This window comes from Macaca thibetana, chromosome 6, assembly GCF_024542745.1.
Source record: "Macaca thibetana thibetana isolate TM-01 chromosome 6, ASM2454274v1, whole genome shotgun sequence".
NCBI lineage: Eukaryota > Metazoa > Chordata > Mammalia > Primates > Cercopithecidae > Macaca > Macaca thibetana.
In genome coordinates, this window is record NC_065583.1 from 171,544,122 (window position 1) to 171,560,049 (window position 15,928).

Here is a 15,928-nt window from a genome sequence, read left to right on the forward strand (position 1 = left end):
CTTTGGGAAGTCAAGGCGGGTGGATTACCTGAGGTCAGGAGTTCGAGACCAGACTGACCAACATGGTAAAAATCATGTCTCTACTAAAAATACAAAAATTAGCAGGGCAGGTGGTGGCACCTGTAGTCCCAGCTACTCGGGAGGCTGAGGCAGGAGAATAGCTTGAACCCAGGAGGCAGAGGTTGCTGTGAGCCAAGATCACACCACTGTACTCTAGCTAGGACGACAGAGCAAGACTCCATCTCAAAAAAAAAAAAAAAAAAAGAGAGAGAGAGAGAGAGCTGAGACACAGGCATACTGCTTGGAGGGTTGATGGCATGGAAATTGTCGTTTGTGCGGAAGGAGGTCAAGGCATACTTACTTGGGGTTGGTGCAGAGGCGACTCCGATGAGACACTCCCCCTCCGCAGGTCCTGGAGCATGGGGACCAAGAAGACCAGTCTGACCAGTGGCCATGGGTGGGCTTGGGGCCTTCATCACCATATTTCACACACTGTCCTCCCCGGCACCACTAAAATTTTCAACATAAATAAGTTGACTTGACTCAGACAGATAGGTAGATGGGTTCATCTCACCACTACTATAAGGCTGAGTAGTGGGAAATTTTGCAAACTATGCAGATGTTAGCCTCCCTACCCTCAAGTAGCACCTAATATAAATACAGTACATTCAATGTTGTTTTTTTCCTTTCCAAACCTAGCATCCTCCTATAAATTTATATACAGGGAAGATGAATAGAAAAATCATTTTCAAATGTCTGCTTTCCTGGAAACTTAACACATTTAATGAAGGAGTGTTATCTGAATACTCAGTCTCACTGTTTAACTCCCAAGTCAGCGAACTCTGACCTGTCCTGAAAACAAGGTGCTTTTCACATCTCATGTTCAGAACAGAGAGAGTCTCAGGTAGGAAAGCACAGCTGGGGGCTCCGCATGGCTCAACACCTTGTCATTTCAGGCCAGTGCTCTGTGCTTTCACCCCAAAGCACCTGGGCTCAGAGCCTTGGGACGATTAACCGATGCCACGTTAGAGGTCACGCAGCTTCCAGGGCGATGAAGCAATCCTTGTGGAATTTCATCTCTCCCCACGAAGGCTGGAGATGCTATCTGTTCCCCTTTCTCCAGAGAAGTGCTCATTCGTTTTAATTCATGCTAAATTCCACGTAGCAAATTCACTGCACCACATATCAGCGCTATGCACTATTTAACATGGTGTCCAACAGTGGTGGTTCCCTGGGTGGTTTGGTGTGGACTTCTAAGATCTTAAAGGTCCAGACTGTCTGTTGGGAGGAAGAAGGAAGATGTTTGTCCCTTGTCCTGGCCCCGGTGGAGTAAGAAGAACTTGGCCTGTGGGCTGGGGAGACCTGAAGTCAAGTCCCTTTTTACCTCCAAGTTTAGAGCCACTAGATTTGTACTGAGAGAGAGAGAGAGGAAAAAAAAGAAAGGCTACTTCCATAGGAGGAAAGTAATACTTCTATTATTAAATGATATATTAGGGTAACACATATCAAGACACTGATATTTGACCAGTGTTGCCACATACTATGGCAGTTCAAATGGCTCCATTTAATGCTATTTAAGTAAGAACAATTCAATTTAAAAACAAGAAATTCTGAGGAGTAAAGCCTCATCCATTCAATTTGTCAATTTTTTTCTTTAAGCAAAACAACGTCATCTCTTCCATCCCTACCTGCCCTCGCCCCAGGTGTAGAACAAAGTCCACTGTCTTAGGCTCAAGGAGAAGCCCATTGCCGGGAATAGGCTCCTACTCTTAGACAGCCTCCAACAGGCGTGGGGACAGGAGGGAGGTTGCACTGGTTGTGCAGAGAGGAAGGAGCTGCCAGGTGTGTACTACTTGTCATTGTTGTTTATTTTTTTCCCTTTCTTAAAACCGTCTGGTCATAGCTTTCTAATGCAGGAGACATGAAACATGAAAACAGAATTTCAATAGGTTAAATAACTCTGAAAATATTTCTGGGAAAATCTGTCTTGGTTCGAAGATGAACAGGATTTGAAGCCCCAGAATGAGGTCAGGTTAGTGGAAGACAGGAGTGCTGTCTCGAAAGCAGGATGTTTATCAAAGAACCACTGTTTTTTACCAGGAATCTGTGAGCAAACTCAATGTACATCATAACATCGTTGTTGATTTACTTTGCTGTTGTTACTTGGCAAAGTTCACAGACTCAGAAAGGGGTACTGGCATGGTAATAGCTTTCACTCTTCTGTTTTTGTAAAAAGCTTATTTTTTAATGAAAGATTTACAGATACACACAAGTAGAGGAAATAGCACAGGAGTCCTTGAAATCTGCAGTCCTGCCTCAACATTTATTAACTCATGTCCGGTCTCATTTCACCTAAATGCCCGTCCACTTTCTCTCTCCCAACACTGACTCCCAGACTTGAAACCATTTCTTCAAAGCTCTTTCACGAAGGGTTCCCCAAATTAAGAACATTAAAAAACATAACCACAACACCATTGTCATACCTAGAAACCTACAATCAGTCCTTAATATCATCAAATGTCTAGTAAGTGTTCAAAATTCCAATTTGGTGTTTTTTTTATTTTTCTTTCAGTTAACATAGAATCACAATCAAAACACAGTTCATTTATTGCATTCAGCCGACATGCTTCTCATGCCTCTCTCCACATTCGAACTCTCCCTTGATGTTTTCTTTTTCCTGAATTCATGTGATAAAGGAATGGATCTGTTTGTTGGGAGTTTCCCATACTCTTGATCTTGCTGGCTGCATCTTGGGTTCCCTAGATCTGCTGCAATCAGGCAATTGGATCCAAGGCGTTGGTAAGGTTCAGAGTTGGATTTTTGGCAAGACTGAACCATTGAGGCTTTATGTATATGCACACAGAATGCCTGGTAAGGCCTCGAGCGTTGGTGTTAGGATGCTTCAGTATTCAGGGAATATAGGCTGACTGGCAAAGGTCCCCAGCTTCCCAACTAATACTTTTAGCAGCCATTAACAATCATTTCCTAGATCCTTTACATCTTTGAGTGTTGCAAGACTAATGATATTCTAAATCTTTTCTTTTTCATGATTGTCTGGATTACTTCTTTTAAGAAAAAGCAACCTTCATCAAATACCTTGGTACCCTGAGTTTGAGATTGTACAGGAAAACCATGATGCTTTTCTCTAAATGATAAAGAAAAATATGCTAATGTCATATGTTTCTTTTGGAAATGTTGCTTGAGCTTCCTCTTGACAGGAGCCAGACATCTTTGGAAGGCTTCTAGCTTTCTGACTCAGTGAGGTATCCCAGGCTCATCTTGTACATTCCTTGTGTGGGGAACGGGTGCTTGGTGTTAAAAAAAGTCAACACTCACCGAGACAAAGGATCTCTTAGCAAGGCTAGTTTACTCTCTGCAGAAAGGGTACACTTGCCAGCAGTTTTGCCACCAGAGTACACCGAACAAAGGATACAGGGTCATTTATAACCTGACACATCCACCCTACTGCAGTGTCTGGTTTCCATTGGCTGGAATGGGATCTCACATTCTCTATTTGTCCCAATTGGTTAGCACCTTAGAACTTCTTAAAAGAGGCAAAGGCAGAGGACAACAAAGGAAGGAGGAAGTAACTGTGGAATGCTGAGAAAGGTAAAAGCACCTTCAAATAAGGAAGAGGAACAGGCTATGGCCTAATGCTTGCTTGGACCAGTATAAGCATGACAGGGCAAATATTTAGGCTAAAATGTAGGAGCTAAGAACACAGAGTACATTGATTTCTTTATTATGGCTAGCAGATATCTAAGAATGTTAGCGCGGGTCTTTGAATAAATTGTGCTTCTAAGGGAAGTTACTATTTATTCCTAATTAGATGGGGAGAGAAGTCTCTTTGAAGAGGAACTTCTACTGCACTTTTTACACTTGTTATAGGCCTGGAATCATCCATTTACATAAGAAGTTCTGGCTCCTTTTATTGAGAAAACTAGATTAAGAGGTTGTAGCCTCTTTAAAAATTTTAATTTTAATTTTTTCTTTACATTTTAATTTAATCTTTAAAAATTTTAATTTTAAAGAAAAAATACTTCATTAGTTCTTAGAAATGTATTAATTTTAAATTTATGACTATAAATGGTACTTAACTTCTTTGATTTTATATATGTATCTCTTTTATATATTAAAAATCTTGATTCTTAACAACATAAGCACATTTAGTACTTCCTTTATCCTAGCAAAATAAATCCATCAACAATAACGTGATTACTGAAAACAGTTTAAAATTATTTGTAGCATTTTTTTCTCCACTGAATCTATCCCATTTGGAATGCACAGACTAATTACTGGAGTTTAAAGTCTCTTGAAATAATTCCTCTGTTAGGATTCTGGTTGAGCCAACAACTTGATACATTAGGTCAAAATGTTTCATTCTGCCTTTGATGTTTAGGGATTATTTAATAGCATTTTAAGTTATCTAAAATAATTACAAGCTTTTCAGCATTTAGGGTTTATTCTTTTTAATGTAAGCAAATAGCTATTGATTAGTATTTACTTTTCTTTGATAAATGACAGCATATTACTCAGATGTTTTTCCATCCTACTTTTCCACTTAATTTGTTCTGTACATCATTCCACAGAAGTACATAGACACGACCCTCATCACATTTTTACAGATACATAATATTCCACAGGATGTTTATCCAACTAGTCCTCTATCGATGGTCATTTGCAGTATTCCAGTTTTTTGCTGTGATAATGACTGTTGCAATTCCTTGTATTAGGCTGATGCAAAATTAATTGCAGTTTTTGCAATCAAAAGTAATGAGAAAGGAAATAGCAAAATATGCATGTATTAAGTCGATGCAAAAGTAACTTCGGTTTTTACATCTTTTGCTATTTCTGTTAGAGTATACTTAAATGATTTTCCTAATTTTAAAAAGTATTAAAACAAAAAAACTTTGAGAATCTGATGAGAAAGCACTATATCTTCTGCTAAGGGGGTTGTGGGAAATATAGGTGCATGTAGACACACACACACACACAATATTAGATCTAATTTTAGGCAGATAATAGATGGGTGAAGCCATCAGGTCAAGATTAAGAATGCTATGTTAAATATACATATAGATTTCCACTGAAATACCAATTAGGTTTCTTAGGACTGACTTTATCACAGTTTTGTGTCTTATTGACAGATACTGTGACTTATGAAAAAGGCTTTATCTTAGAGAGGAAGATGCCACAACAAAGTGCCTATGCCTGTGGCGATTGCTGCTCACAAAATAAGCACGTCACACTTAAATGCAGCAGATGCAAGGGAGCAGTGTATCGAAGCAGAAAAAACAGCACTGAGTCATCAAACGGGCATCACAGATGAGCTCTGCGAGCTGTGTGACCTGGGGAAGGCACCCATGTGCTCTGAGCCCCGTGTCCTCTTCTGAAATTAGGGATGATAGAAACTACCAGAATGAGTTCAGAGGGAGGGTTCAATGTAAGGACTAGGCCAAGTGCCTAGCACTGGACCTGATGGAATCACATAGTGAGAGCTGGTTTGATTTCACAAGAGGGGTCCTCAGTGACCAAAGAGCTAGAATCCTTCAGGCACGCATCTCAACTGTGGCCCCTGCCCCTTGCCCTGGATTTCTCCTGGGGTGATCACAGAGGAACCCAGGGCCTTTCCCAAAAGAGCTCTAGAATGTCCAGTGGGGACTGCACTAGGCTACCTGTAGGGCTGCTTTGAGGATGAAATATACACAATGCACTAAGTTTAGCATTTGGCATTAAAAATGAAATAAATATCAGTCTATGTTACCACCTCATACAACCACTGTGGAGCCTCAGCAGCATCCTTAGTAGCAGAGAGAGGAGACAGGGTCCCATCAAGAAGAACAACATTGGGATACTGACCGCTGGCCACACACACATCTAAACTGATAAACCACAGGGGCACATGCAAACCAATGACAATGACACACAGACACACGACTAATATCAAAAGGGACTGTTTACGTGAGACTTGGATGTCTAACATGGTTTGGCTGTGTCCCTACCCAAATCTCATCTTGACTTGTAGCTACAATTCCCATGCATCATGGGAGGGACCCGGTAGGAGGTAATTGAATCATGGGGGTGGGTCCTTCCCATGGTGGTCTCATGATAGCGAATAAGTCTCATGAGATCTGATAGTTTTATACATGACAGTTTCCCTACACAAGCTCCCTCCCGCCTGCCGCCATGTAAGATATAACTTTGCTTCTCCTTTGCCTTCTACCATGATTGTGAGGCCTCCCCAGTCATGTAGAATTGTGAGTCCATAAACCTCTTTCCTTTATAAATTATCCAGCCTCAAGTATGTCTTTGTTAGCAGCCTGAGAAAATACAATGTATGAAAGGAAAATAAAATCTCGGAACTTCACACTCACTATACCAAAAGGAAAAGTTAAGCTTGAGAACTGTGTCGTGCAAAAACCACCTCCCATTTTGTTTCTAGGGAGCTGCGAAGATGGAAGGCCACGTGTCTCCACGGGCGGCCTCCCTCACAAATTACTCACAAGGAAATTCTTTGTGGGCCTCCAAATCTTTACCCCAAAACAGAGCTCTGTTGAATTTCACCATGACCATATGAATTAATGAATTAATTTCACCATGACCATATGAATTAATGAATTAATTTCACCATGATCATGTGAATTAATTATCTTCACAGATACAGGACAAAGACAAGACTAAAACTCACCTCTCCACCCACCCCAGACAAATGCATATTTGCCTGCTTCCTTGACTCTGTTTTCTTTATCCTCACAAATCCTCAATCTCCACTCACATGTAAAATGTGGATTCAGTGAGTGTTGACTGAAGCTTCAAAAGAATGTACCTGCTGGCCTCATTTGCCTACTCTCCCCTCTTTTCTTCTTTCCTGCTTTCCTTGCTTCTCTTTCCTTTGTTTTTGTTTTTGTTTTTTCTTGTTTTTGCTTTTGTTTTTGTTTTTGTTTTTTGAGACCAACTCTCCTTCTGTTGCCCAAGCTGGATTGCAGTGGCACGATCTTGGCTCACTGCAACCTCCATCTCTGGGTTCAAGTGATTCTCCTGCCTCAGCCTCCCGAGTAACTGGGACTACAGGCACCTGCCACCGGGCCCAGCTATTTTTTGTACTTTTAGTAGAGACAGTGTTTCACCATGTTGGCCAGGATGGTCTCGATCTGTTTACCTCATGATCCGCCCGTCTCAGCTTCCCAAAGTGCTGGGATTACAGGTGTGAGCCACCAGGCCTGGCCTCTTTCCTCTTTAAATATTGAAGTCATCAAAGTCCTCTTTGGAAAGAGCAGAGGTCACAGGTGCCCCTGTGATTTTTGTCCCACCTCCTCCTAGAGCACATCCTCAACTTTGGAAAAGTAAACCTCTACATTCATTGAGATTTGCCTCAGTTATTTGCTTTGACTTACAGAGTCCCACATTGGCCACTGAACAACCAAGTACCCTGGACAGAACACTTTATTGCTTTGGACCATGGTTCAGCTGTGTAATTTGTAGGAACCTACTCTATGTCAATATAGCCTTTTTTTTTTTCTCAGTAAAAAGGAAAAAGCTATATTTGAAATACAAGGGAAAATAATGTCAAATATCAATGGAAATTAATTTAATGGTGCTTTTGAGATACATAAAATGTAACCAGAACATACAGGTTATTTTGAAAGAGCATCACAACTACATTACCTGGGAAAAAGTAGCACCTGACCACAAACACAGCAGGATGCCTGGAGAACCACCTCCTGTTTCATGCAGGCAATAGCTCAAGGGCAACGTCAAAAAGGCTGTTGGTCTTTTAAGAAATAGGCATAATTTTTCAAATGACCACCTGAGGAATCCATTTTAATCAATGACAGAAGAAAAGTCATGATTATCTGCAGCATAACATTCAAGTAAATTACCTGATGTCCTTTGACAATTAGAACTTCCACGCCGTATCTCATTATACTCATTTTCTTTCAAGAAACTGAAAGCATTGCTATTACATTACGTATTACGGATTAAATCAACTGTATCACTGGATCACTAGCAGAATTCAATGAATTAGAAGAATTCAATGATCAATCTCATGCCCTTTGAGGAACTGAAAAAAAAGCATATTAGCAATGTGCCCAGAATGAATGGTGGCAGGGGGCTATTCTCAATAAGTTTATCTTATTTCTGTTCATTTCTTCAGTTGGCACTGCAATAATTTAACCTGAAAACATGTGTTAGCGTTGTTGTCAACATTTTAAAACCTTTCTGTCTGTGGTCACATTTGAATATGTGTAAGATGTGATGTATTTTCTCTGGTATTTAAACATAATAGAACAATGGTATTTAGGCATGTTCAAATACTGTACTAGATCAATGCCTAAATATCATTTCATATTCACTAATGCCACTAAAAACCTCAGATACATAAAAAGCAAAAATACTTATAGTGATAATTTGGGTCCAGGATCTTTCTTTCTTCATCAATAGTCTTTTACATTTAAAAAATGCAATTACAAGTTAAATCAAAAGAATTAAAATATTATGGAGTATTATGATAATCTTTTAAAGTTTTAATAATGAAATTGTCATTCTTTACCATTTAGTAATAAACTTGTTATCCTGTATATTTCTTTTTTTTTCCGACTTTTATTTTAGGTTCAGGGGTACATGTACAGATTTGTTACATGGGGAGGTTACATGTCACTAAAGTTTGGCGCTTGAATAACTTCATCACCCGTGCAGCGAGTATAATATGGGATACTTTTTCAACTCTTGCCCCCTCCCACCATCCCCTCTCAAGTAGTCCCCGGGGCATATGGTTCCCATCTTTGTGTCCACGTGTACTCAGTGTTTAGCTCCTGCTTATAAGTAGCAACATGCAGTATTTGGTTTACTGTTCCCGCATTAGTTTGCCTAGGGTAATGAACGGCCTCCAACTGCGTCCACATTGCTGCAACATCTTGTATACTTCTTCTTTTCTCTACTATAGCGCCCTCTCTTCTCACAGGGGCAACAATAGGTGAAAATGATGTGCTCCAGGGTCTTCAAACTGATGTTCTGTGACTTTCACAGCACTGTTTAATGCTGTTCCTTTTCATGATAAATGGTCATCAATGGCTTAACGTTTCCCTTCAATAGACTGAATCTGTCATCATCTATTGTCTGATTTCTGTGTCTATGAATTCCAGGTAGCTCATCAATTTTATTTTCACAAAAGTGAGAAAAGGATTCCTCTTCACATTATCAATATAAAATAAACACAGTGTTTGATAGGAGCATGGGTATGCATATGTATATGAGAAATACATGTTTTAAAAATACCTACGCAAGAGGAGTAAAGATGCATGGGTTGAAAGACTAGCATCTGAAGACGATGCTATACCTATAGTTAGTTTCTTACCATGTCATGCCCACAAATAGTGCCTTCTGCTGCTGGCATAAATTTAGTCTCACATTTCCTTCCAATACGATGGCACCACAGGGCTTTACAGATGTCCTAAAGAAATTTTTTAAAAGGTCATTAGGATTACATCATATTGTCCATTCATCTACAATAAAAATATCACTGAGAGATTTAAGGTGAAAACAACAGATATAATTTACAAGCAAATGCCTACTTAGCAATATGATAGCATATAATAGAGTGAGGAGTAAGGAGACTCATGTTCTAGACTTGGTTCAAATTAATTCCATCTCTTATACTTTATTTGTTTTATTTATATATTATCTATTTAACAAAATTATATTTTCTAAATTAAAATGTAAAATATGCTTAATTCAGACACTGCAGAAAACTATGAAAAGTTAAAAAACCTAAACTTAATATTTCATAATGTATCCTTCTCAATCCCACCTTCCATGAATCTCTCCAAGTCTGAATTCTTATTTTTAAATTGAGAATGTTTAGGATGCTTGTTAGCTTGTCCATCCGTCCATCTGTCCATCTATTTATCCATCCATCCATCCATCCATTAATCCATCCATCCATCCATCCATCCATTTCACCATGCATCTACCATCCCCAAATCTGTGATTAAAGCTTAAAATATGTGAGGCATCTTGCCAGGCAAGAGGTTCCATTGTGAATATGACCCTCTTTGCTTCTTGGTTTTCATAGGGTAAAGAAGGAATTTGCCGTAAATCACCAATTAGCGCATACAGAAAGAGATGCCCCAGTGATAAAGATTTATAAACTATAAAAGACTCTCCAAGTGCAAGGAATTGTTTTTACTGAGTTCAAAGGAATGTCTCAATGAAGGGCAAACAGTAGGACTTGTGAAATGATGGAACCTTCTGGAATGCTGGTGGTAGACTCAACTAGACAGGTTGAAAACATTTCTTAAATTGTCTGCACAACTGTTCAGAATATTTAAACAAGTGCTGCATTATTCTCCAATAAATTACATGGCTGCCTCTACTGGGTGATTCATGTTATGAGGAAAATGCAGGCAGTGAAGCACATCAACATAGTGCAGCTGGGAAGATGGCACTTTGCTGCATGGTGATCTCACTCCATATTTCAATCATGTGAAAAGAAGGTTTTCTGCATTGTGTGAGTCATCTCATGAAGGGTTTTAACACTAGTTCTTAAATCTCCTGCATGTATTTCATTATATACTTAGAAGTTAAGGTACTTATTAAAGACACAGCTTCATATTTTCCCTGGCTGTATCTCCTTCACTAATAAACCAGATTTTGGAGCTTGAAATATTAACAAGTAAACGTTCAGTGTTTTAATTCAGATATCAATTGCTTTCATATTGTGCTATGGTTTAAAATCTCATATGGTTACAATCACTGTGCAATTAAATGTCATGATCTTTTGCGTCCCCTGGGATCCTCGCCCTTGTGGTGTGTTGTGTTGACGGCCAGGGCTTTGCCTGGCTGAGGTCTTTGTCAGCAGGGAACAGACAGTGATGCTCCTATGGCTGCTCCCATGAAGACTGCTGCTGAGCACCCTGGTTTGCTCTCCTTCAGACAGGCTTTAATTATGTTCATTAGTATATGGTGTCAGGGGCCTCTGTTCTTGGCCAGAATGGTGTTTAGAGATAAAGAGTGTATGCAGAAACCAAGGAATCCATGAATTCAAGGGCCCTGAATGTAATTCTCCAAATAGACAACTGGACAGTTCTATTTGCTTGCAGGAATGACAACTTGATAGAATGCCAGGATAAAAATAAACTTCCTTAAAACCACAGCCTGTGCACACCGGCTCGATGTCTGGGTGGCAATATGATAGGTCAGAACCAGAGCTAGGGAGAGAGGTGGGGCAGCCCCTGGGTGGCTCACAGAGACCTCCTGGACCGACGGGGCATAGAAACCTCCTGCTTCAGGAGGCTGAGCACGCATACCTAAGGAATGAATGAATGAGTGTGAAAGCAGATTCCTTCATACTGAATGAATGAATGAATGAATGTGAAAGCAGAAGCTGCTCGTGTGGTTGGGTGATCTGGGAGATGGCCACAATGGTCTAGTAGAGTTTGGGATTCCTAGGCAGACAAGCAGATCCAGTGTAGATTTTGCAGGCAGATCTGGGCAGGCAGGACCCCTGAGTCCTCAGTGTGCACATGAGGATAACAACATCGAATCGTCGACTTGTCCTGGGGGCCAAATGCTGTGGTTATAGGTAATGTGTTCGCCTCAGGGCCTGGCACCCAAAGTAAAGGCACGAAGGCACTTCACATTTCCTTTCTCACTTTAAGGGCTCGAGGAGACAATGGCACAGGTCTCCATCTGCGTTCAGGGCTCTGCCGTGTGACTACTGTGACCTTAGGGAGTTAGGGTCCTCATTCACAGGGCTGTTTCTAAGACTACTCAAGATAATACAAGGTAAATTGTGTTTTAAAATGTTAAATTTTTTTACTACGTTCCTTATCATTATCTGGTACAGTGCTTGCTACTCATCTTTCAATAAATGCTTTCTGGGCACATTGAATATGTACTCATTTGCTCCTGTAAAAACCAGTGACAGAGGACCAGGAAAACTTTACGTACAATAACATTAGCAAGAATCAGGAAACTGTGATCATAAAAAGCCAAAGATGACTTAAGATGAACACGATTCAGACTACCATTCAGAGTAATTTCAGAATATTCTTATGTTGTAGTTTTGGGGGAGCATTTTGCAGAATAAATACTGACGAAGATACTGTTAAAGGGATGGGCTTTCAACTTTTTAAAGTATAAAGCCTTCAAATATAGGATGCTGGTGACAGCTCACTGCCAAATCATGTGGCTCTCTAATTCAGTCTGTGACTCGGCTCATGCCATCTCTCTTTTTTTAAGCCTCATTTTGGAGCCTGCTCAATCCCCAACTCCAGTCCTCAAGGCTGGAATAAATCACAAAGTTAGAAGAAACTTGAAAATCATATAACCTATGGTATTGTCTTTCGACATTTAAAACATCATTTGGGACCTTGATATCCTATAGATGTACTTCCCTGCCATTTAATAAACATGACACTCTGTCCCAGACAAACAAATAAAAACTATAGTGTCTTAAAGAGTTGTGATGACAAAATAAAAATAGTGTACATTCTCACTCACATATGGAAGTGAAAAAATGGATTTCATAATGGTGGAATGATGGTTACCAGAGGCTGAGAAGTGTAGTGGAGGGGGATGGGAGGAATAAAGAAGAGTTGGTTAGTGGGTTCAAAAATACAGTTAGATAAAAGGAATAACACCTAATGTTTAGTAGGACCATAGGGTGACGATAGTTAACAATTTATTGTATATTTCAAAATAACTAGAAGAGTGTGATGTTCCTTACACAAAGAAATGATGAACATTTAAGGTAAGGATATTCCAGTTTCTCCGCTTTGAACATTACACATTATATGCCTGTACTGATAATAGGAGGTGGCAGGGAGGTGCTGATTAGAAAAGGCAGGGTCCCTGGAGAGGACTCCACCCTCACACCTGTGCCCACAGACCTAAGTGAGAACAGACACTCCTGTTTTCATGCCCAAATGTGACATTTTCCAAGACTACTCTGGCCTGCCATGCCCCGATCCTGTGCCCACAGAAACCTGAGATCTTAATGGGCACACACAGTGGCTGAACGTGGTCAAGAAAAGCAGAGGAACAGACCAGCAGACACCAGCAGACTGGCAGACCAGTGACGGCGGAAAGATGAATGACGCAGCAAAGGAAGAGAGGAGGGATGTCTGGATGCTAAGGGGAATTCAGCTGGGGGCAGCCAGAGAAGGGTCTGGCCACTGGGCAGCCTGACTCCTGGGGAAGACCATCTTCCCACTCCATCCTGCTCTTCCGGTTCCCCATCTATCTTGCTGAGAGCCACCTCCATCACTCAATAAAACCTCGCACTCATCTTCGAGGCCACGGGGGTGACCCAATTTTTCCAGTACACTGGGAGAGAGCTTGGGATACAGAAAGCTGTCACACTGGTCCGCTGCCCTTGGAATAAGGCAGAGGGTTTATCGAGCTGGTTAACACAAGTCGTCCACAGATGGCGAAGCTGAAGGAGAGCACGTAACACATGCCCACTTGGGCTTTGGGAGTTCTGGGAGTTGCAGACACCACTCCTAGAGGCGGCCATGGGGCCGAAGCCCAAGAGTGCTCCCCATAGTCTCTGTACCTGCCTGTCTGCATGCTCCCCCTAGGGGTTTGAGCAGAGGGGTGCAGAGGAGTGAGCCACAACCCTGTTGCATGTCCTGCAAGAAGGAAAAGGGAACTCTTCTGTTTTAGTATCAATGTATTACAAGTACCCCATAAATATGTGCAACAATTATGTATCCATAAACATTAAATAGAAAAAGTTTTTAAAAAAAGTAAACTACAAATGAACAGCCAAAAACCAATTGTTCCCTCCAACTTCATCAGTTTGACTTAACTGCTAACTTCATGGTACATAACATACCATGATTTTATTAAAGCACTATTGTTGTAGGTCGTTATATCCTTAATGAAACTTCAGAGTCTTCTTGGAACAAAGATCCTATTAAACATGGTTCTAGAGTCCAGGCAGTTGGAATGTAAGACTTGCTGGGTGTTGGGGGAACTCCCAGTTTAACAGCAGTACCTAAGATGCTGAGGTGATCAAATTTCAAAGCAATTCTGGTGACTTATGTTTCAGATTGCAGGGTCAGGCCACCGAAGCAACACTGACAAAGCATGATAGGTACACGATGAAGACAACATGTTTTTAATAACAAATACCTAACTTGGATAGAAAAGAGCCAAACCTATGCAGAGTATTCACTCTTGCTTTATCTTTGCAGCTAAGGTACACTACCTTTAACGAAGCCTCTCTCTTTTCATTCTAGTCCATAATTTAAGAGTTATGTTCACAAAGACCAATTTCAGTAATATAAACTTGGTTAAGGTTTATCATCACAACATAACACCCCAGGTAAAACCAACATTTTCCGATGGCTGGGCTGAAACCGTATTGTGGTGCTTCAATATTGTGAATGGCACACCACCAGATTCACTTCCTCAAATTGTCTGTACCACATTCTTCAACTCGAGATGGATTACGGACTTAAACCTAAGACCTGAAACTATAAAAATTCTAGAAGATAACATTGGACAAACCCTTCAGGCATTGGCTAGGAAAGAATTTCATGACCAAGAAGCCAAAAGCAAATGCAATAAAAACAAAGATAAATAGCTGGGACCTAATTAAACTAAAGAGCTTTCGCGTGGCAAAAGGAATAGTCAGCAGAGTAAACAGACAACCCACAGAGTGAGAGAAAATCTTCACAATCTATACATCTGACAAAGGACTAATATCCAGAATCTACAATGAACTCAAACAAATCAGTAAGAAAAAAATACACAATCCCATTAAAAAATGGGCTAAGGACATAAATAGATAGCTCTCAAAAGAAGATATACAAATGGCCGAAACGTGCAAAACTACTCAACATCACTAATGATCAGGGAAATGCAAATAAAAACCACAATGCAATACCACCTTACTCCTGCAAGAATGGCCATAACCAAAAAATCAAAAAACAGTAGATGTTTGTATGGATGCAGTGAACAGGGAACACTTCTATACTGCTGGTGGGAATGTAAACTAGTACAGCCACTATGGAAAAAAGTGTGGAGATTCCTCAAAGAACTAAAAGTAGAACTACCATTTGATCCAGCAATTCCACTACTGAGTATCTGCGCAGAGGAAAAGAAGCCATTATTCAAAAAGATACTTGCACACGCATGTTTATAGCAGCACAATTTACAATTGCAAAATTGTGAAACCAACCCAAATGGCCATCAATCAACAAGTGGATCAAGAAACCGTGGTGTATATACATGATGGAATACTACTCAACCATAAAAAGGAATCAATTAACAGCATTTGCAGTGAGCCAGATGAGATTGGAGACTATGGTTCCAAGTGAAGTAGCTCAGGAATGGAAAACCAAATATTGTATGTTCTCACTGATACGTGGGAGCAAAGCTATGATAACACAAAGGCCTAGGAATGATACAATGAACTTTGGGGACTTGAGGGGAAGAGTGGGAGTGGGGCCGAGAGATAAAAGGCTACAAATATGGTGCAGTGTACACTGCTCGGGTTATAGGTGCACCAAAATCCTACAAATCACCACTAAAGAACTTACTCATGTAACCAAATACCACCTGTACCCCAATAACTTATGGAAAAAAAGAATGCAGTTACAATCGATGTTACAGTCAGATATACAGTGCATTGTCATTATTTTTCAAGCAGTGAGATGCTTTTATTACTAATCCTGATTATTACTCCACATCAGTGGACAGAAAAATCCATTGTCATATATGTGCCCTGTATTATATGTAAGTATGTAAACATACATATACACCAAATATACATTCACATATACAAAAAAAGGATGCATACGCATTTACATTGTCTATTCACTTTTCAAACTAAATAGTGTTAGGTATTTAAAACAGATTTATCCCTTCCTAAAATATCATCCATCCATCATCTAGATTAGTATATTTCTGAGTGAGTCTA

The 15,928-nt window shown here is 40.2% G+C and overlaps 1 protein-coding gene across 1 annotated transcript in view; it reads right to left on the bottom strand.

The window, feature by feature from the left end:
• Positions 1 to 15,928, bottom strand: part of ADAMTS16 (ADAM metallopeptidase with thrombospondin type 1 motif 16) — a 180,998-nt gene that overhangs the window by 87,704 nt on the left and 77,366 nt on the right. Inside the window, exons 10-11 of the mRNA XM_050793134.1 lie at positions 9,356 to 9,451; positions 362 to 510 (exon numbers count right to left, since the gene is read on the bottom strand). Coding sequence (XP_050649091.1) covers positions 362 to 510; positions 9,356 to 9,451 — 245 coding nt within the window. The remainder of the gene's footprint in view (positions 1 to 361; positions 511 to 9,355; positions 9,452 to 15,928) is intronic.